Below are 21137 nucleotides of genomic sequence, written 5' to 3' on the forward strand. Positions count from 1 at the left end.
CCAGGAAGCGGGCGGGCGGGCTAGGTACTGAGCACCTAGCACTCTGTTCTCTGCACTCTGCACTTGACTTGCGGCACAATCCGGCCGCGCGGTCCTTTGGCGGGACAGCTCTCTCTCGTGCGCGCCCGCTTATTCTCCTCCTGTACCCCGCTATATCACGGCCAGGTCTCCCGCTTCCAGAAGGTGTCAGGCTGGTGTCATCGTGATCCGTCCTCCCAAGCGGGCGCCTAACGTCAACACAACGAGATCCTCTGTGTAGATTCCAGGCCCCTTTGCACGGTTGGTTCCTACGCTACTGCTGGCGTGAGCAACTTGTGCAAGCCTCAACAGAAAAAGTAAAGGGAAAAAACGTGCGAGACACCACGCCGGCAGAGCCTGCCATGGGCCGCGAGTCGCGAGGTGCCCAAGCTCACCTTTCTCTTCAGTGGAGACGACGTTGGGGGCCCAGCCACGTCGAGGCTCTCAAAGGCTCCATCCACACCTCTCCTCCCACGTTGTGCACGTTGTCACTAGTAGACAGTGACAGGTACTAAGTCTGTGTGTCTTGCCCGCCGTCGTCTGATCCCGCTACGCTGGGGCAGGCAGGCAGCATTACTCAGACTCTCAATGTTCTCGACCGTTGCGTGGCATGACCGCTGTTTGTCATGAGGCAGCGAAGGAAGCACGACGCGGGATGCCGATTTTGACAGAAGCTGAACGCGGCACAGTACCTTTCTGCTTGGACCCATCTTCTCGATCCTTATGACGACAGTTGGGACAGTCTCCCTGCCCAATGCGTCGAGCTGACGCCACACTCGCCGCAGAAAGAAGCCACGCCCAAATCCCTGTTTATCCATCCCATACCTTACCCACACACCACCGGGGCCTTTTGCCAGAGTACCTTGGTCGTTTGTACACACACCTTTTACTCGTAATTATCCATTATACGCTGCCTAGTTCATAACCTCTTCTATTCGTACACTCCACGTGAGGTTTTCACCCTCATGAATCCTCGTCTCTGACGTATTTGCTCTCCATGCCCAGCAGCGGGCGCCGGCGGAGGAGCATGGGCTGGCACGTCTCCACCCCGTCCTCGTCCTCGTCGTCTTCCTCTGCCGCGAGCAGCTTCTGCTCTGGGTCCCAGTACACCCCCCACCTCTCCTCTTCCCCCCGCCCTTCCGCTCCTCTATCGTCGTTGTCGGCGCTCTCCTCTCTCCGGGCCACGAACCCGCCCCGCCGCCCGCGCAGCGTCAGGAACGCCTCGTCCTCGCTCCATCCCCACGGGCCGATGACGTGACCCAGCGTGTCCTTGCGGGATCCGTGCTCGAGCCTGCCCGTCTCCGCGTTGACATAGATCCAGTTGAGCATGGGCGTGTCGTCCGACGCTGTGCTGACGAGGCCCAGGTGGCCTTCGTCGCCGGGGTACTTGAAGTAGAAGCCGCAGAAGCGGTGGCCCTTGGCTGGCGCTCCCGGGAGGTCCAGCCAGGCCTGTGGTTTTTTTCCCGAGTCAGACACCGTCCCCCGCTGCACACACCGGGGAGGGACACACCCCATGGCACTCACCTTTCCGTCTTTGAGGACGCAGAATCCCGTTTCCTTCCATTTGCCCTGTGTGCTGTCGTCGTCTTCGTCCCGCGCCAGCATGGCCGTCAGGTTGAACTTTTCCTGCTCCTTGGACGAGGCATTCTGCTTCTTCTGCGCGCTGATTGCCTCGGCGACCCCCGTAATCGTCGGGATGGACGTGATGGTGAGCAGCCCGATGACCATGATGCCGGGTGCTGTCTGTTTCTGGCGTGCAATAGGTGTTTCCAAGGTGAATGGCAGCGCTCTCTTGCCTTGGTGTAAGGGTGAAGCGGCAGTCTTGCCAGTATGACGTCTTCTTTTGAGATGTCGAAGCCTTGTAATAATCCCTGCTACGCAGACGCCCCCCCGGTGTCGCGTCCCCGTCATGTGTGGAGAGAGGCTTGTCAGTGTCAAGCCTTCTTGCCTTGCTTGGCCCACACAATGCCTCGCCGGAGAACAGGCCTCTCCAGCTTCCCACCCACCATTACCTGCCGACATATCCTCACGTACCCACAGTCTGTCACTTCGCTGTCGCCCTAGTTGTCACTCGCTGCCTTGGCCGGGGGACTGGAGTGCATGTCGGTGACTTGGAGGGGCTGCGGTAGAAGCCGATCATATCGGTCGATGGGCTGGCCGGGGGGGCGCCTGCGAAGCACCTTGCGTCATATGGCGTTGCTATTCCCATCACCCCGTGTGGCCGTGGCTGAACCCCAGTTTCCAACTCGGAGCGCCGGCCGCAAAACAGGTTGCGCGTGCATGTCGGCTATTCATCCAAGGACGGGAGTCATGCACACCAGGACGTCCACTTTCGTCACTGGGTTATGACATCAGAACGGGCCAGCCTCCTCGTAAAGGGGTCTGGAACGACATGATCAAAAAAGGGTCCTTTGCAACCCCTTCGGAAGATATAAGAGCTCTCCCATCCGTCATTTCACTCAAGTGTCTTTTCGTATCAAGTCAACCCCAAAGACCTCGAACATGGCACCACCAAACGTGAGTTGCACACCCGGCTCGCCATCCTCCTGGATGAGACCAGCCTTAGTCCAGAGTGAGCCGAAGCTAAAACTACATGCCATAGGAGGATCAAAAGGACGAGGAGCGCAAGCCCCTCAACAACGAGGGAGGCGACGACTCCGAGTTTGAGGACGCCGAGGGCGAGGGCGGCAACGATGACGGCCCCGAGCTGAGCCACGGCACCACCGAGGAGGAGGAGCCGGAGCAGCCCCCGACCCCCAAGAAGAAGCCGGCGCGGCAGGCCACCAAGACGGCGCAGAAGAAGAAGCCCCGGAAGCAGATGAACGACCCGTGGGCCGACGAGGACGTCGACAACAAGCAGATGGCGCGCCAGCAGCCGCAGCAGCAGTACCAGCAGCAGCCGCAGCAGCAGCAGATGCAGCAGATGCCGCCTCAGATGATGATGAACGCCCAGAAGGACGAGAAGAAGAACCCGCTGAAGCTGCGCCTCGACCTCAACCTCGACGTCGAGATTGAGCTGCGAGCCAAGATCCACGGCGACGTTACCCTGGCCCTCCTGTTCGTCTACCTTGACCCCTTCTTGTGGCGTGCTAAAGAACTGACTTTTTTTGCTTAACAGTGACATGGGCTAAAGTGACATGTGAGAAAGCGTGGGCGTTTTTGACGGATATTTCTTTACGATTGTTTGGATTTTTGTTCCCTCAAGGCATGAGATTATGAGCTTGAAAGAGGCGGTTCGATGACTGAAAGACACTGTACTTTTACGCATGGCTGCGATCTGTACGCCGAGACCGAGGAGTGTTCTTCTTCGGGCCGGTTAATGACAGAGCGTGCGCCGCATGAATTCAGAGATTGACCGAGCATGAGCGTTGCGCGATATGTGGCATGATGCAGTGAACATACGTCGTTGTAGCGATTGTCGTGAAGCTTGCAGAGCGTTGGCTGTGCCATGTTTCGAGTCGAGTTTCGACCTACACTTATACTCACAACATACTGTAGGAGCTGTTCAGCAGAACTCCCACATTCGACATGCGTCACATCGACTCAGCACTCAGGTCTCGGTGCAGTTGCCGGTGTGCCTAAACATGGTAGCAGAGGCCACGAGGCTGCAAGCGCCATTGGGCCACGTCGGAAGCGCGCCTGTGCCTGCATGACGGGAGCTGGGATCTCGTGGCGGCACGTGCGGTAGTAAATGCGGCTTGAGTGCTTGCACAAAGTGCTGGACAGACACGACCATGGGTGAGTGGCCCAAATTTGGATCGATGAATGAAGGGGGGGCTCGACAATGCGACAATGGCTTGCATGCAAACAGGTGGCCGGCCCGTGCCCTCGGCGGAGAGAGGCAGCTCCGGCGCGCCGATGCGTCGGGTTGGTCGCACAAATGAGGCAAAAGGGCGATGAAGAGCAGAAGTGGTTGTTTGAGGAAACGTGTCCGTTTGTTTGCGCGCCAACCAAGGATGACGGGGATGAGCAGCACGCTGGTGCTCGATGACGAGGGAGGCAGGTGGGACTGACTGATGGGCCTCGTCAACGAAGCCAGGTACTTTGTAACTTAACTTGTTGCCCTGAGTTTGTTGCAATGGTGGCATCTTTTCCCTCGGCGCAACCGGAGCGATTCTACGGGACTGCGGTGAGCGGGGACGGCACTGAGCTCCGTGACCAGGGTGCTCAAACCTGGCAGTACAAGTACAGGTAGCAAATACTGCCAGTATCGCCGCAGTCCTCATAACTATTTAGCATGGAAAAGTATGAACACGTGGGCGCCTAATAATAAGACGAGCCATGGCCAGTGGATCAATTGTCGACGCTTGGGGCGCTGGCTCGCTCGTCAGTGCAGGCGTCGCTGTGCTGCAGGTACAACCTAACCCGTAGGTACAACACGTCCCCGGACACGACGACGATGGAAGTGAGGGCCCACGGATCCTCTCGTGGGCCGCAATCAACCAGCGCACAGTATGGCAATTACTGTACGGTGCTTTGCCGCAAGTTAGGTAGAAGCTTGTCTCTGACCCTGGAGCGCCAACTGGGTACGGTGTACGGAGTATTATCGCGATCCGCAGCCCGTGGTCGAGCGAGTTTGCGCCTCATGGAGCCAAGGCCAAGGCTTATAGTGGCAGCAATGAACCGCCGCACATCAATTGACGAGTCGGTTCCGCCGCGGTCCAATCTGCCTTTTTGTATCGGCAGCAAGATTGCACTCTGCGCGATGCCATCTCGTCAATTGAGAGCTCGGATGTCTCTGAACAGTACAGTATAGCGCCGCACAGTACAGACTGTCCTGTTGGCTGCCCCGGCTTCTCGACCCTTCCATCAAGCCATTTGCGACCCGTGGACGCCTACACTGTGTCCGCTGACCTCACCAAAGCCCACCGTCCACCACATTTCCGGCGTGCGCCTACGGGAAGCATCCAACCCAACCTGTACTGCATTGCGCTGGAACTCGCTGCAGCAGCTTCAAGGTTGGTTCCTGCCTGCCTCCCGGGACCCGCTGTGCTGCCTCTAGTCTAGCGCCTGTCCTGAGCTCAACGTGCTCGCAGGGCCACCTGGAGCTCACGGGCGAGTGTCATAGGCTGGAGGCCCTCCCGTCCACCCCCAGCACTCTCTCTCATTGCGGCGCCCCCAACCTAACAGATCGTGAGCCAGCAGCACCTCTCAGCAAACTGAAAGCAACCTAGGTGCTCCCAGGTGGTTCATGTCCCACCCGAGGCGCTGTCCGCCGCCCCCGCACTGGCGCCACAGAAGGCTGTCGCGCCCCCCAATTTTTTTTGGAGACGGGGGACCCTGAGCTCCATCGCCTGTTGCCGCGGCGGGTTTCCCAACTACGTGTCCTCAAGCTGGAGCTCCCGGCCGCGATTTTAAACTTCTCCACCTCGCTCGCGACGACTGCCTCTCTTCCCTCCGCAACCTCACTCGTGGCCGTGGATTTCCATCATCCCCCTTGAGCGCTGGGACAAGTCGCCTCTCCATCTTCTTTCCTTCTGCCGACTCTCATTTGCCTGAGCACCCTGCGCTGCGCGCCTCGTCCTCACAATGAAGTTCAACTCCGTTGCCGCTGCCGTCTCGGCCGCCCTCCTCGCCGGCACCGCACATGCCGACGACACCAAGCCCGCCGCCGACGACGCGGCCTCGTCGTCGACTGCCGCTTCTGTGCCCCCTCTGCCCACCTTCACTGTGAGTCTCTCCCGTGCAATTGACTCGCCTGCGCACCGTGCTCCCCCTTCCCCAAGCTCGCCGTCGCAGAGGCGTCCCGCGTATGGCCACTGGCTTTGCTGACACGGACCGCACGTAGCCTACCACCCTCAAGGCCCCCTTCCTGGAGCAGTTCACCGAGGGCTGGGACAAGCGATGGAAGCCGTCCCACGCCAAGAAGGACATGACCGGCTCCGACAAGGACGCTGAGGAGTGGGCGTACGTCGGCGAGTGGGCCGTCGAGGAGCCCTACCAGTACAAGGGCATGGAGGGCGACAAGGGCCTTGTTGTCAAGAACCCGGCTGCCCACCACGCCATCTCGGCCAAGTTCCCCAAGAAGATTGACAACAAGGGCAAGACCCTCGTTGTTCAGTACGAGGTCAAGCTTCAGAGTAAGCCAATTGTGTCCCCCGCTTGACTTGCCTCGGCTTTGCTCACACCGTCCGTCTCCAGAGGGCCTCGAGTGCGGTGGCGCCTACATGAAGCTGCTCCGCGACAACAAGGCTCTCCACCAGGAAGAGTTTGCCAACACGACGCCCTACGTCATCATGTTCGGCCCTGACAAGTGCGGCCACACCAACAAGGTCCACTTCATCTTCAACCACAAGAACCCCAAGACGGGCAAGTACGAGGAGAAGCACCTCGCCACTCCTCCTACGGCCAAGATCGTCAAGACGACCGAGCTCTACACTCTGATCGTCCACCCCAACAACACCTACGCCATCCGACAGAATGGCGAGGAGGTCAAGGCCGGCTCCCTCCTCGAGGACTTCAGCCCCGCGGTCAACCCCCCCTCCGAGATTGACGACCCCAAGGACACCAAGCCCGAGGACTGGGTTGACCAGGCCCGCATCGCTGACCCCGAGGCCAAGAAGCCCGAGGACTGGGATGAGGACGCCCCCTTCGAGATTGTGGACGAGGAGGCCACCATGCCCGAGGACTGGCTGGTCGACGAGCCCAACACCGTTGCCGACCCCGAGGCTAAGAAGCCCGAGGACTGGGACGATGAGGAGGACGGCGACTGGATCGCGCCCACTGTCCCCAACCCCAAGTGTGCCGATGTCTCTGGCTGTGGCCCCTGGACCAAGCCCATGAAGAAGAACCCCGACTACAAGGGCAAGTGGACTGCGCCCTACATTGACAACCCGGCCTATAAGGGTCCCTGGGCTCCCCGCAAGATCAAGAACCCCGAGTTCTTCGAGGACAAGCACCCCGCCAACTTTGAGGCCATGGGCGCTGTAAGTCAAAACCAAATCCGACCGTCCTGGCAGCCGCTGACGTGAACCCGCTTGCAGATTGGCTTTGAGATCTGGACCATGCAGAATGACATCCTCTTCGACAACATCTACGTCGGCCACTCGATCGCCGACGCCGAGAAGCTGGCTGAGGAGTCGTTCAAGCTCAAGCACCCCGTCGAGCAGGCCCTGGCCGAGGCCGACAAGCCCAAGCCCGAGGAGAAGCCCAAGTCTCCCTCTGACCTCAAGTTCGCCGACGACCCCGTCCTGTACATCAAGGAGAAGCTCGACCTGTTCCTCACCATTGCCAAGAAGGACCCCATCGAGGCCATCAAGTTCGTCCCTGAGGCGGCTGGCGGCATCGCTGCCGTTGTTGTGACTATCATCGCCGTCATTGTCGGCCTCGTCAGCGCTGGCTCCTCGCCCGCCGTCCAGAAGGCCGCAACCGACGCCAAGGACAAGGCCAAGGAGGTCAAGGACAAGGCTGCCACTGCGGCGGCCACGGGCGCCGAGAAGGCCAAGGGAGAGGCCACCAAGCGCAGCACCCGTAGCCAGTCGTAGGCGGGATGTCGTGGACGAGATGGTCGTTGGCGCGACGAAGCCGACAAGAGGGTGCGAGTCAAGGATGTGCAAAAAAGCATGGACACAATGATGCGCAGTAGTAGCAGTCGTTTAATCTACGGCACGTGTTGGAACAAACCTTGGCGCGCCGGCGGAGCTCCCCGGCGGGAAAGGGAATGGGATTGATGACAGCATGGCGTAATTGTATTTTGGGCAACTTGGCTTTTGACGCAGGCCGCGGCACTCGGAGACGTTGGCATGTACTCGTAGAAGAGCAGTGCAGTGGTAGTCGAGAGGCAATGCAAGACAGTATGCTCCATGACGGCGATGATTGGGCAATTGGGATGATGCGATGTCGGGCGCGGGCACCAACTTCCTATACGGCAAGGGACCAAGGGACCAAGCGGACGCCGTCGGGCGATGCGAGACCTATACGGCAGGGGATCAAAGATAGCAAGGTCTAATGGTTATGTAAACGGGGCCGGGTTCGGAGGCGAATCTGACGGGCGCGCGCAGCGGGTGTGCACCATTCGTGCACCATGGGTGCACCATGTGGTGCTCGGCAGCTCGTCGGAAATGGCGGCATGCAGCGGCATCGGCTTAACGGCGCCCGCGGGGAGGGAGAGGGGAGGGCGCGCGCGCTGGGGGAAGTCCGGGCGGGCGTTCTGCAGCCTGCAGGTGCGCTGCGCTGTGGGACAGGGCCAGTGCGTGCGGGCGCCTCCAGGGCTGGCTGGGTAGGTGGCCGGGCGTGTCTGAGGTTCCCCGTGTCCCCCAAGCGCAGCCCACCCCCACACCGACCGGCGGGCCCCCCAGGTGAGGTGAGGGTCCGGCGGTGGCTTCCAGGATCCATCCAGGCCCAGACAGGGAGCTCAGGTTGCCCCGGCCGGCTGGTGTTGCTGCCCCTCTCCCGCATCCCGCCCATAGCCGACGGCCGTCCTTTAAAAGAACAACCGAGCTGGGAGGCGAATTCTCGGGTCCGAGGAGACATCACGGTGCCGGCAGGATTGTCTGTTTTCGTCTGCAGACAGCATCGTCAAGTACGTCAAAAAGCATTTCCCAGCTGGCCTCTTGATCTCCTGATTCCCGCCCTCCGGTCGCCATGCGTCGGCTCATATCGCGAAGCGTCACCGCCAGTGCCAGCGCCAGCCGCTCGCCCGCGACGTCGGCCGCTCCTCGCTCGTCCCTCGCCGCTGCCTCGTCGTCGTCTACCCTCAAGATGGCCTCGCACTCCTCCGTCGCCGCGAGGCGGATACACGCCACCGCCCAGCAGCTCAAGCCCGCGGGCGCGGCCCTGGCCTCGACGGCCACGAGCTACCCGACGACGCACGAAAAGATCGCCACCGTCGAGGACACGCCCTACTTCGTCGATAACAAGTTCGTCCAGTCCAAGACGGACAAGTTCATCGACCTGCCCGACCCGGCCACCAACAACCTCGTCACCCGCGTCCCGCAGATGACCGACGCGGAGATGAAGGCCGCCGTCGCCAGCGCCGAGAAGGCCTTTGAGTCGTGGCGCAACACCACCGTCCTCGCCCGCCAGCAGATCATGTTCCGCTTCGTCCAGCTGATCCGCGAGAACTGGGACCGCCTGGCCGCCAGCATCACCCTCGAGCAGGGCAAGACCTTTGCCGACGCAAAGGGCGATGTTCTGCGCGGCCTGCAGGTCGCCGAGGCTGCCATCGGCGCTCCGGAGCTGCTCAAGGGCGAGGTCCTCGAGGTGGCCAAGGACATGGAGACGCGCACCTACCGCGAGCCGCTCGGTGTCGTTGCCGCCATCTGCCCCTTCAGTAAGTCTATCTGATGAAACGGCAGGAAAACCCCCAATGTGCTCCGCGCCGTCGTGTGGGTGACGATAGCCGCTGACAAGACCGTGACTGTAGACTTCCCCGCCATGATTCCCCTCTGGTGCATCCCCATCGCCACTATCACGGGCAACACCCTCATCCTCAAGCCTTCGGAGCGTGACCCCGGCGCTGCCATGATCCTGGCCGAGCTCGTGCAAAAGGCGGGCTTCCCTGAGGGCGTCGTCAACGTCATCCATGGCGCGCACCGCACCGTCGACTTCATCCTCGACGAGCCGGCCATCAAGGCCATCAGCTTCGTCGGTGGCAACAAGGCCGGCGAGTACATCTTTAGCCGCGGGTCGGCCAACGGCAAGCGCGTGCAGGCCAACCTGGGCGCCAAGAACCACGCCGCCGTCCTGCCCGACTGCAACAAGAACCACTTCATCAACAGCGTCGTCGGCGCCGCCTTTGGTGCCGCCGGCCAGCGCTGCATGGCCCTGAGCACGCTCGTCATGGTCGGCGAGACCAAGGAGTGGCTGTCCGAGGTGGCCGAGCGGGCGCGCAGCCTGCGCGTCGACGGCGGCTTCGAGGAGGGCGCCGACCTGGGCCCCGTCATCTCCCCCCACAGCAAGGAGCGCATCGAGAGCCTCATCGCCAGCGCCGAGAAGGAGGGCGCGACGGTGCTGCTCGACGGCCGCGGCTACAAGCCCGAGAAGTACCCCAACGGCAACTTCATCGGCCCGACCATAATCTCCAACGTGACGCCCGACATGACGTGCTACAAGGAGGAGATCTTCGGCCCCGTCCTCGTGTGCCTCAACGTCGACACCATCGACGACGCCATCGAGCTCATCAACAAGAACGAGTACGGCAACGGCGTCGCCATCTTCACGCGCTCCGGCCCCACGGCCGAGACGTTCCGCCGCAACATCCAGGCCGGCCAGGTCGGCATCAACGTGCCCATCCCCGTGCCGCTGCCCATGTTCTCCTTCACGGGCAACAAGAAGAGCATCGCCGGCGGCGGTGCCAACACCTTCTACGGCAAGCCGGGCATCAACTTCTACACGCAGCTCAAGACGGTGACGGCCCTGTGGCAGAGCGCCGACGCCGTGGCCAAGAAGGCGTCTGTCCACATGCCCACGCTGCAATAGAAGGTCTCGCTTATGAAGTTTTTGGGAGTGCTGCTGAGAGTAATTGCTGATTCAAAGGGGCTCTGTCGTTTGTTGGGTCGTGTGCGTATAGGCGGCAGGGATTACAAAAGACAGCTAGCTAGCTAGCTAGCCGAGGCAGAATGAGTCGGGAAAAAATGTCAAGATATTGCTACAAACAAGGTTAAGGATTCCTTGCCATGTCACATAAAAGGGGTGGTGATGATGCTCTCGTGATTATTTATCTGGCCTTCGGTGTGGTCTCGTACCTCTCGTACCGTCACCCAGACGGTGCCTTCCTCGGGACCTGTTTTTCACCAGCGCTGACAAAACATCAACTCAGAATCAATTGCAACGTCAGATGTATCAATTGACTTCCTACAATGCAAAGAAACACAAGACGCATTCGCCAGACGCCAAAGCACTCGAGCTCAGACACTTGCCAAGAGCCCCTCCGTGACGACTAGAAAATCGGAAACAATTTCCACTCCGCGTTCCCCAACTGCGCCGGATCCAGCCAAGGGTCCTGCAGCAACATCCTCGCCGTCGCTCTGTCCTCGGGTTCCCAGCGCATCATCCTAGCAATGAAGACCAGAAAGTCGGACTCCTCGCCCTCGAGACATTCCGGCACTTCGTCGAGGATCGCGCGCCACTTGGTCACGATGAAGGTGTGTTTCCAGCGGCCGGACCCCGAGAACGAATAGTAGAAGGGCCCGTCGAAGTAGTCCCGCACCGTCAGGCACCGCTTGCCCGTGACTGGATGTGCCAGCGCCTCGGAGAACTGCTGCGATGCGAGGGCTTCGGACCGCGAGATGAGCGAGTCGGGCGCCGGGCCGAGAATCTCCGTCATTTGGACGAGATGCGTTGCTGCGGAATAGCAGCCCCCTGGAGCACCATTTGGCTTGGGTACGATGACGTTGAACAGGTCGGTGTCTGCAAAGATGTCCCAGATCTGGCATGGTCAGTCCGGAAATGCCAACTCAAGACGACTCGCAACGGGAACGGATTGGGAGGTTTACCACGACGGCCAGGTTCCATATGTCGGCGCTGCATGACCAGCCAGCGCCCAAAATCACCTCCGGTGCGCGGTACACTGTTGGCTGAATTGGCATGGTCATGGTGGTCCCCGGCTGGAGGATGTACGAGAGGCCAAAGTCGGATATCTTGGCCACCATATTGCCCACCAGCGGCTCGCTCGGGTTGCCCATGGAACGAAATGACCTGTACACGGTGTGATCAGAATATACCTTGCGCGGCAGAGGTTGACCTTGCACTGCCTCGGCAAACTGCTCGAACACGCTGACATCCTCACAGGTCAGGAGGATGTTGTCGGCCTTGATGTCTTTGTAAGGTCAGCTCTCAGCCCTGCCAGAGGAACTGGACTAAAAGACTCACCAGTGTGTACGATCCTGCACTCGCTGTGCAGATAATCGAGACCCGCAAGAACCTGCCTCAATATGCTCTTCATCAGCTTCACATTTGTCGCGTGGAGACTCGTACTGTTGGCCTCGCCAAGGCGTCTTCGGAAAGTCACGAGCGGCTCCCGCATCGGCTCCATGACCAGGCACAAATGCCTGGACCTGTTGAGTTGCTCGACCGCGAAAACGGCGAGGCCGGCCACGACATGTTGTGCTCCGGGGTGCTTGTTGCCATGCTTCCCTTTGTACATGTGTTTGAGTACGTTGATTTCCTTCGTGGCGGTCTGCGCAGCGTGGCCGTTGTTGTATATCTTGACGGCGCGAAACTCTGGGCGTTTTGGAGCCTGCCTTCATGAGATGTAAGCTCATTTCAGTCCAAAGTGTCACAGAGACAGGTAGGAAAGTTACAAGTCCGTCTCCTCAGCTAGCCAGACAGTCGACGTCTGGCCCCAGCCCATCTTTGCGATCAGCTTGTACTTGCCTCCCAGCATCTCCCCTGGATTGGGGTGGTAGAAATGCTGCCACTTGTACCGAGAATTGCCCTCCTCGTCTACCCGCTGATCGGCGGGTATGATGCGATCGCCTCCAGCGACTTCAGACTCGGAGCAACTGCAGCCGCCGCCGCCGCCATTAAAGCTGTGGTGTCTCGTCCCCCCACAGAGCAAACCTGTTATTCCTTTAACGGGACAGCCCATTGAGATGTGACAGATTTGGTGAAGGAAGTCGAGTCGAGGCGATTGGCCGAGACACATACAGATCTAATCCAGACCGGTGAGCGTCTAGAAGACAAAAGTGTAGGGAGAGGGCAAACATCACCCAGGGTCACTTATATACGGCAGCCTTTGCCGTACGCATGATGACCGAACATCAGGTCAGTAGCAGTTCATCCTGCGATGTAGTCAAGGACTTACTGAACCTCGACAGGATTGTATGCTCAGGCGAGTTATGCACAGACGAAACAAAGGCGCCGGAGAAGTCTTGCGATAGAACTTTGGCCTGTTCCTGCGCGCGCGGTCAACGAACAACGGCCCTCGAGCGCGACTCGACGAACAAAGACGTGTGCGCAGCCCGTTCGCCTCACTCACCCGCGTGTGATTGTCACAGCTCTCTTCCGATTCGTACGTTTGGATTGGGACCGCACTGGTAATGCCTTGGAGGTGCATAGGTAGTGTCTGCGCTGTGTGTGGCCAAAGGTCATCAAACCTCAGGAGTGCATATCTGGTCGAGCCCTGTTACCCACCACAGTAGGGCAGCGCGGTGTGCGTTTGCAACACCACAGCCATGAACACGCCAGCTGGCTGTCAGTTCGGGCACGCTGATTCACGGCCGACTGAACAAGCCAACCTCGGCGGCGGTCGCTACAGCTACAAGCAACGGCGCCCGGCTGCCTGGGCACTGAACAGGGCCGCCAGCTGGCAGCTCGCCCGCTGCTGGCCAGCCTAATGTTATGATAATTCTTCGTGCTTCTGAACAGGTCTGTGTTTGCAACCTCTACCAAACACCACCTCCTCTCTTCCCTCTCCCCCCTCAGCTGCATCACCAACAGACAACACATCAAGACACGACGAGCTCATCGCAGAGGCACCGCCATCATGAAGAATATGCTCATGACGCTCCCTTGGGACGTCTTCACCGAGGTCATCCTCAACGTCGCCCCGTACGACACGCTCCGAGTTCGTTGCGTTTGCCGCGCCCTCAAGAATGTCTTGGACAGCAGCGACGTCGCGATTCGGCTCGTCAGATACCACTTCCCTCGCGCTCGAGAGAGCCGCTTTCTCCGAACCCTCGTCGAAAAAGGCGACAGAACGAACATCTTGGGCATCGACTGGGCGTACGTCTTCCGCCGGCTCGTTCGTCGCTACTATCACATCGGCAACGCCAAATTCTGGCGGCAGTACTCAGTACCCATGGTGCGTCGCGGTGCAAACATGATGCCGTTTTTCCCCATGAATCGTGGGCTTTCCTACAAGAACATCCACCGAGTTGTCCACTATGCCGATCCGCTGTGGTCGTTTGACCCTGAGCCTGGCCTGCTGGTCTACCCAGGACCGCCGGTCCCAGACAACTACGGTATTTCTCAGTGGTACATGCTCGATATTTATACCGGCATAACCGCTCAGATTCCTTTCGACTCGGGCGGCCGCGTTGTACGCCGCGTCCGGCTCAGCCATGGAGTTCTCATCTTTGAGTGGTGCCGGCAGCTGTCTCCATCGCAATATGTTCATGCCGGCACAAGCCACGACATCAGACTGCACTGCGCCACGGCCATGGACGTCGTCCGCTCCGTACCTTGGAACGGCGTCTATACTGAGCATGTTGGAGGCCAGAATGCTCGCTTCCCCTGGCGCTTCGACTTCCGAGGAGAGTGGCGGATCGAGTGGCTCAACCCGCGACCGGACAGCGAGTGCGACCGCATGTTTTCCGATCACAATGCCACGCACTACATCGCCTACATCCTGAAAACCCGCGGCCCGAATAGAATCCGGAACTGGGAGGCAGTCAAGTTGTGGGACATTCGCCCGGAGGCTATGGTAGCGGCCAGTGCCGCTGACAAGGAACCGGGATACAATCTGGTGAATGCGAGATGCCCTTTGGTGCGGGAACTCACAGCTAACGACTTGCGGTTTTACTTTGGTCGACAGGGCGCTTCTCCAGACTTCATGAGCATTCGGCTCGACGACCGCACCTGGGACGAGCAGACGCGGTCTGTGTGCGGCCAGTTCTACATCACCGAGGAGATTCATCCCTGGATGAACGGACCCCATCGGTCCACGGCGCCAACCCGCGTTCATGGGCTGTTCGTCACTGGCATGCCTCTGACCGGCATCGGACCGGAGTGGTACTTGTGCTGCGGCGACCCCAACTTTGCTTCGGCTCCCGGCGGCGGTCACGATATCGCCCACGGCCTCTGCCAGACTGGCCCGCATACGCGCCAGCTCCCTGAGCCGGAGCCGCAGCCTGACGCAGACGCGGGCTCCAGCCTGTGGGACATTCTCGGCAGCGACTCGGATAGCGAAGTCGACCACGGCGACGACGTGAGCGCTCCACGCCGAACCAGGCCCAACGCCCGCAACCCTCCCACCCATGCTAATGCCCAACAGGATGGCACTGGATCGGCAGGCTCCGGCTGCTACGAGTATGTGTTTCGTCCACTGACGGCGCGACAAGTGCGCCGGCTGCGCGGCGAACACGAGCCCACCGACGACGAGCTCATGGAGCGCGACCTCGCCGAGACGTGGCCCGGCCGCCCCCCCTGCTGGCGACACGACGAGTACCCGCGCTTCAACCTGGCTCAGGTCTTTGACGCCGCCGCCGGCGTCCGCATCATCGCCCAGTCCGACATCCACCTCGCCCCGTACTCGAGGTCCGCGAAGCCGATCCTCCGCGTCGAGAGCGACGTCGAGGCCGCCTACTCGGCCGCCGGATACAAGGACAACCGCGACGAGGGCCAGTCCTGGGAGTTTCACGAGTCCATGTGGTCCCAGCTAATGTGCCGCCACATCATTCTCGGCGACGAGCGCTGGATCGTGGGCGAGGCCCCGGACAACAAAGCCCTGACCATTGGCATCTTTTGAGAGACCCCTTTCCCTTTTCCGTCTTTCCTATTGTCTTTCCTATTCTCTCTTTTTTTCCTTTCCTTGTCTTTTCCTTGTCTTTGCTTGTTCTCAAATGTCACGCCGAGAATGTGTGGCCTTCCAACGCCAGACTTTGTGAGAGGACGAATGGAACGGAACCGGAGGACGTTTGATTTTGCGACGACGATGAACTGTATCGAGGATCCATTGGGCGAGAATGGACTTGCCTGAGGGAAAACGACTGGGCGAGAAGCACTTGCCTATCTGAACGACCGGGCGATACGAAACTTGCAAAACGACACTGCGAGACAAGGAATCGCAGAAAAGCCTGGTACAGATGAGATTTGCTCATCGGAACGGCTGGGCGACAAGAACTTGCAAAACCGACTGTGCGAAAAGGAACTGCACATTTGGAACGACTTGGCGACAGACAGGTGATTGCCCCGCAGAACAAACAACTGGGTGTGAAAAGAACAAAAAAAGGGCAGAACGACTGCGAGAGGATGGATCGCGAAACGACTGTGTGCAAAGGGAAAGGGGATCGCACATTGGAGACAGCTGGGCGTGAAGGAATTGCAAGGTGCCTGGGCGAGAACGCGATTCCGGGACGACAGCGAGAGAATGGATTTGCAACACGAACTGCGAATAGTATGGGTTTGCAAAACCCTCTGCGAAAGCATGGATTGCAGAACGAACTGCACGAAAAGGACCTGCCCATTGGAGGAGCGGCTTGGGCCAGAGGGACTTGTCTTGCAGAACGGCTGCACGAGAGAGTGGATTGCGGAACGAACGGTTGGGAAGGAAAGGGATTGCACACTCGACACACGGCTGGCGGGCACTGGGCGAGAACTACTTGACCGACCGGCGCAAACAGCCCCCTGTGTGAGCAAGCACCCGAGTACACCCAGGGATGCAGGGATGGGCAACGTGCTGAAACCTTGAAGAATCGAGCTGCCCCCATCGGGGGTTACTATGTAGAACAATCACACTGTCTTTTAAAAAACCCATGACTTTGGCATTTGCTACGAGTGTGCGGCGTGATAGTGTACAGATCCCGGACAGAGCAGGCTCGTCGTCCCTTACCGCTGCTACGCACCAGAGAAAATCAAAAAAACTCCTTTCAGAGATGACCAGCCCTTGCTTGGAACAACAACCAAAAACACACATTGACGCCATGTTTCGCAGAGACAGGACTTATTCTACACACACGGCCGCGGACAGATGCACCTCTCCTTCATCGAGACGTATACTCATGACCCCCATCGGTCCTACATTAGTTCGCCGTCGCCGGCAGCTGCATAAACCCAGAGTAGTAGTCGTCGAGCCACCTCGCGGCGTCGACACCCGCGTCGTCCACGGCCGTGTCCCACCGGTTGACGGACCCGACGTAGCCGTCCGGCCGCACGTTGAGGATGGCCACCTCGCCCGGCTCGAGGCGTCCCAGCCACTTGTCCGTACATTGCTGCCCTCTCGTATCCTGCTCCGGGACGTTGTCGAGGTAGATGGTCCAGCGGCTGTCTTGCAGCAGGGCGGGAAGGTCGGAAATCTCAAACTCGGTCTTGGCCATCGTTGCTGTTGCACAGTCAGTATACGATCCAAACATGATCCAAGGACGGGTGGGCGGCATACTTATGAGAGCAAAGGTGAATAGGTGGCTGACGGCGGTGTACCGCTCCGGTCTGAGATAGACGTCCTCCGGCGAGCCCAACCTCGGCTGCTCTGCGTACGAGACGCTGGCAGCTGCGGAGAGCTGGCTCACAAACGACTTGCTCTCTGCAATGGCGCGGCAGAAAGTGGTCAAGAAGGGAGCCGCTTGCTGTACATCCCACGTTAGGATGAAGATTCGGAACTGGCCGAGCATGGGGATGTCGAGCTGCACATCGACCGGGTTGGAGTCGATATAGCGGGACACCTTGCCTGGGGGCAAGAGGCATCCCGGCCTTGCGTCGCCCATGCCAAAGGGGATTTCTGTCACATCCTTGTTGATGGAGCTGCCGCTGTATTCTGCGCCAATCCCCGAGATGAAGCGTACGTTGGCCTTGAAGTTCTTGGCCAGGGCGACGGCATCTCCTCCCGCCAGCTGGTTTGCGTGCTCGTAATCGAAGTTGGCGAGGTCCAGGGCAATCTTCCGGCGCTCCTCCTCGTAGCTCTCCAGCAGCGTGGGCTTTGCCAGACCGCGAACAGCCAGGTTCAGCTTCCACGACAAGTTCCACGAATCGTGCATGGACGTGTTCATGCCCTGCGCCGCCTTCGGAGAGTGGGTGTGACTGGCGTCACCAGACAGGAAAACCCGCGTTTGGCCATCACAAAAGCGACTCGCCACCCGCTGGCCAACTTGGTACCGCCCAAACCACTCGATGTACTTCCAGTCGACGTTGTAGGGCGCCATGATCTTACGCGCCTGCTCCATGACGAAGGTCTGGCCGAGGCGGCGTCGATCGGTTCCCACGCAAGACTTGAGCTCAATATAGAAACGAGTCATGTTTCGTTCGCGAGGGATGAGAAGGATAGACCCATGCTCTTCTGAGTAAACGAGCGTCTTCGACCAGATGTCGGGGAAGTCGGTGATGAGTTCGCCATCAAGAACACCCCAGATGGCGGGTTGAGACATGCCGATAGCTTCGACATCGGGTATGCTCTTGCGGACTTTGGAGTGAGCTCCATCGCCTGCGCATAGTGTTAGCTCAACGCGTCATGCACGAAGGGGGCCGTCGAATACGCACAGCCAACCAGATACTGAGTTAGAAGAGTGCGCTTATCGTGTGTGACGTTTGTCCGGCAGTTTACTTGCAGCTGTCCGTTCTTGCCGGCGGGGAAGTCGTAGGAGTCGAAGGCCATGTTCCTGCGAACCTCCTTGCCCCGCTTTCGCATGTCGTCGATGAAGAGACCCTCGACAATGCCCTGGTGAACCAGGAGGATGTAAGGGTCCAAGACATCGATTACGGGTGGGTAGTGAACCTCGCGCCCCAGCCGATGAAGCGGCTCCTCCGCGGTGCTGCGCCAGAAGGAGATGTCGAAGACGCGGACGCCACGCTGGAGCAGGGCATCGGACAGGCGCAGCTGTCGGAATGTCTCAATCGTCTTTGGCTGAAGGCCATCAGCCCTGCGAGGGTGCGCATTCAGTCAGCGCCAGATCTAAGCAGAAGGTCGTACAAGCGACGGAAGCGAGGGGTAACATTTACCTTCCAACCGGGGTCTGATCGGCCCTGTCATCGATGACCTCGACGGCAACGCCATACCTGGCCAGGGTGGCGCCCAGCATCAGTCCCGCGGGACCTGCTCCGACGACACAGACCTGGCATTCCGTCGGAGGCTCGGGAAAGCTCCGCAGCAGCGTCAGGTCGGCGACGGCATCCTGCTCCTCGTCCTCGTTCACGGGGGCCAGCTGGTGCTCGACATCAACAGCTGGGTTTTGGGGCGCGTTCGGGGGGCTGCCGTTGAGTATGCCAGGCGCCATGTCTCAGACGACAAGCCGGGTATGGCGCGGGGAAGAGGCGAATTGTGCGGAATTGTTTCGACGCGATCAAGTGGCAGAGATCAGGCCGCCGCGGGTTACTATACGTCAGACGGCCCGGTACCCGCGATATGGGCTGAGGAGTGGGCTGCTGGGGGGAGGGCCGTCAAGGTCGTGACCTCGAATTGGCTCGCAGGGCAAAGGCAGGGACGGAAGGGCCCTGCGGCGGTGAATGAGTATAAAAGGAAGCGTGAGAAGTGACGAGAAGTTGGGTTTGCGATCCTGGCTGACAAGGCTCTCAGCCCCGGCGCAACCTGGCAGGGCAGGACACCAGCGGACGGCGCAAACAGTGGTCCCGGGACAGCTGACGGCGAGCTGGATACGTCGGTATGTCGTCGTCGGGACGTCGGCAAGCGGGCGAGGGGAAAAGTCAATATTTCTAGAACCGTGGCTGGATCCGCTGGCGAGAAAGCAGAAGCGGCAGTGGCAGCGGTGCTCCACGAGGCGTTCTCGGATGCGACGAGATAGTAGTAGGTATACAACGCACTCGGGCGTGCAAAATGGCAGGTTTGGATCTATCCGGCAGCAGGACGGACTCGCGTGACACAAGACGTGTTGCAGATTTAGGCCGAGCCGGGTCGTCTGGATCAGATATATCGGGAGGGAGGCGGGCGGAAAGGCTTGCGTGCTGGTGTGTTGGTGGCAGCGACTCGCTCGAGGTGGCGGCGGATGGGGTACGAGTATACGGGCGGACAGCCGTCGAGAATTATCAATCGTTCGACTGGGCAGCGACCAAGACGCGGCTAGTCAAATCGAGGGCCTGCAGGAGTCAGGACGTCCCAGACTGAGGTGCCAGCTGGTCGGTCGGCTGGTTGTGTCAGGCCCTTCGCGGCCAGGGCAGGCAGGCAGGCAGGCAGGCAGGCAGGCAGGGCAGGGCAGGGCAGGGCAGGGCAGTTCCAGGCTGGCCAGCCGCCTCTGCCGTCCACTCTTTCGGAGCACAATTCTCTCCGACCCGTCGCCGACTGACGGACTGACTGGCGATTCTCATACGGCGACGGCTGGGCAGGACACCACTGACGGCCCAGTTGCGTCTGTAAGTTCACTGGGTCGATGCCTCGCTCAACTCGCCGCTCGGCCAAAAGTACAAGTACGGGGCCACCCACCCGGCCGTGCAAGGCCGCCGCAGACGCCCTGGCAGGCGCGCGCTGCGCTAATACCAACCCCAGGTAAGGTACCTACGGCACTGCAGGCCGCTCGCCGCTGCAGGGCAGGCGCAGGCGGCGAGCACGGCGTGGACGGCGCAGACGCAAGCCGCGCTCGCCCAACGGGATGGAGGATTGGGGCCGCCGCGTGGAGCGCCCAGCTGCCCGCGCCGGAAAAGTGGCATGACCTCCATTACGTGCTGGCAGGTCCGATGGACTTGTGAGGCCAAAATGGGCTGATTTGGCTCGCAGCGCCTGGAACCAGGGTCTCGGGGCCCGCTGCGCCCCGGTGATTGGCCGCATCTGAGATCTCGGGTGAAGAAGTGGTGCCACTTTCGGCCTGCTCCTGCTGCGCGGCGGACGCAGGCGCGGTACTCGCGGGCGGCGCCAGGTACTCGTACCGCTACATGCAGCCGCCGTCCCCAGAGCCCGGTGCGGTTTTCGCCCCTCCATTGGTACAGTACAGCGCCGGTACTGCAATTACTCGGGCCCCTCAGTCCCGTCCAAAGGGCCCACCCGCCACCGACCTTTACTCCCGGCTTCTTCCTCCGCCTCCAGTTGGCACGGCCGGCTCATCGGCCTGCCACGGCGCACCAACCCGCAGCGACAGCCGCCCGCGGGCTTGTCGTCCAGCTGCCCGTCCTTAGGTGCCCACGACGACGGGAGGGGAGACGCAAACACGGCCCGGAGCCACCGGACGGCCATTCGCGCTTCTCACCCATAGTTCGTGCCAGCACTGCTGATAACCTTGGCCATTGGTATTCCGTACGTAGGCGTTCGTCACGGACCAACAACTGCCTTTCCAGCCAGTCCGTTTCTCATACCGACAAGGCGGTCTGACCGGCTTCTCGAACCGCAATCCAGTGTTGGCGCGCCCGCTACCGGCACATACTCACGCGCCTTAGCTGCCGCCACAATGAATAGCTAGTGTCGATCCTCGACACTTTTCGACCTCATTGCCCGCTTGGCACCCCTCACCCGCCTCGCGCTTCATCCTCATCATGCCAGATGCGACACGCGCGTCAACCAACCGCCGCGGACAGCGCCCGGAACA

General features: G+C 60.2%; 7 protein-coding genes across 7 annotated transcripts; 4 read left to right on the forward strand and 3 right to left on the reverse strand.

Moving 5' to 3' along the window:
- Positions 1–981: 981 nt before the first annotated feature.
- Positions 982–1746, reverse strand: PLICBS_002468 (uncharacterized protein; the record flags this gene model as incomplete). The annotated part of the gene is made up of 2 exons (XM_018322146.2): positions 982–1467; positions 1543–1746. The coding sequence occupies 2 exons, from the start codon at positions 1744–1746 to the stop codon at positions 982–984; spliced, it is 690 nt and encodes a 229-aa protein (XP_018179626.2).
- Positions 1747–2520: 774 nt separating this feature from the next.
- PLICBS_002469 (uncharacterized protein) lies at positions 2521–3149 on the forward strand (the record flags this gene model as incomplete). The annotated part of the gene is made up of 3 exons (XM_018322147.1): positions 2521–2535; positions 2621–3075; positions 3137–3149. 3 exons carry the CDS (start codon positions 2521–2523, stop codon positions 3147–3149), a joined length of 483 nt encoding a protein of 160 aa, XP_018179627.1.
- A 2398-nt stretch (positions 3150–5547) lies between these two features.
- On the forward strand, positions 5548–7502 carry PLICBS_002470 (uncharacterized protein; the record flags this gene model as incomplete). The annotated part of the gene is made up of 4 exons (XM_018322149.2): positions 5548–5688; positions 5807–6098; positions 6160–6944; positions 7002–7502. The coding sequence occupies 4 exons, from the start codon at positions 5548–5550 to the stop codon at positions 7500–7502; spliced, it is 1719 nt and encodes a 572-aa protein (XP_018179629.1).
- Positions 7503–8601: 1099 nt separating this feature from the next.
- On the forward strand, positions 8602–10437 carry PLICBS_002471 (uncharacterized protein; the record flags this gene model as incomplete). Its single annotated transcript, XM_018322150.2, has 2 exons — positions 8602–9289; positions 9383–10437. 2 exons carry the CDS (start codon positions 8602–8604, stop codon positions 10435–10437), a joined length of 1743 nt encoding a protein of 580 aa, XP_018179630.1.
- Positions 10438–10897: 460 nt separating this feature from the next.
- PLICBS_002472 (uncharacterized protein) lies at positions 10898–12343 on the reverse strand (the record flags this gene model as incomplete). Its single annotated transcript, XM_018322151.2, has 4 exons — positions 10898–11386; positions 11454–11776; positions 11830–12200; positions 12261–12343. 4 exons carry the CDS (start codon positions 12341–12343, stop codon positions 10898–10900), a joined length of 1266 nt encoding a protein of 421 aa, XP_018179631.2.
- Positions 12344–13444: 1101 nt separating this feature from the next.
- PLICBS_002473 (uncharacterized protein) lies at positions 13445–15427 on the forward strand (the record flags this gene model as incomplete). The annotated part of the gene is made up of 1 exon (XM_065600021.1): positions 13445–15427. The coding sequence occupies one exon, from the start codon at positions 13445–13447 to the stop codon at positions 15425–15427; it is 1983 nt and encodes a 660-aa protein (XP_065456093.1).
- Positions 15428–16700: 1273 nt separating this feature from the next.
- On the reverse strand, positions 16701–18884 carry PLICBS_002474 (uncharacterized protein; the record flags this gene model as incomplete). The annotated part of the gene is made up of 4 exons (XM_018322153.2): positions 16701–16999; positions 17057–18094; positions 18151–18530; positions 18610–18884. 4 exons carry the CDS (start codon positions 18882–18884, stop codon positions 16701–16703), a joined length of 1992 nt encoding a protein of 663 aa, XP_018179633.2.
- Between the last annotated feature and the right edge of the window lie 2253 nt (positions 18885–21137).

The sequence above is a fragment of the Purpureocillium lilacinum genome, assembly GCF_023168085.1.
Source record: "Purpureocillium lilacinum CBS 284.36 DNA, scaffold_2, whole genome shotgun sequence".
NCBI classification, from domain to species: Eukaryota; Fungi; Ascomycota; class Sordariomycetes; order Hypocreales; family Ophiocordycipitaceae; genus Purpureocillium; species Purpureocillium lilacinum.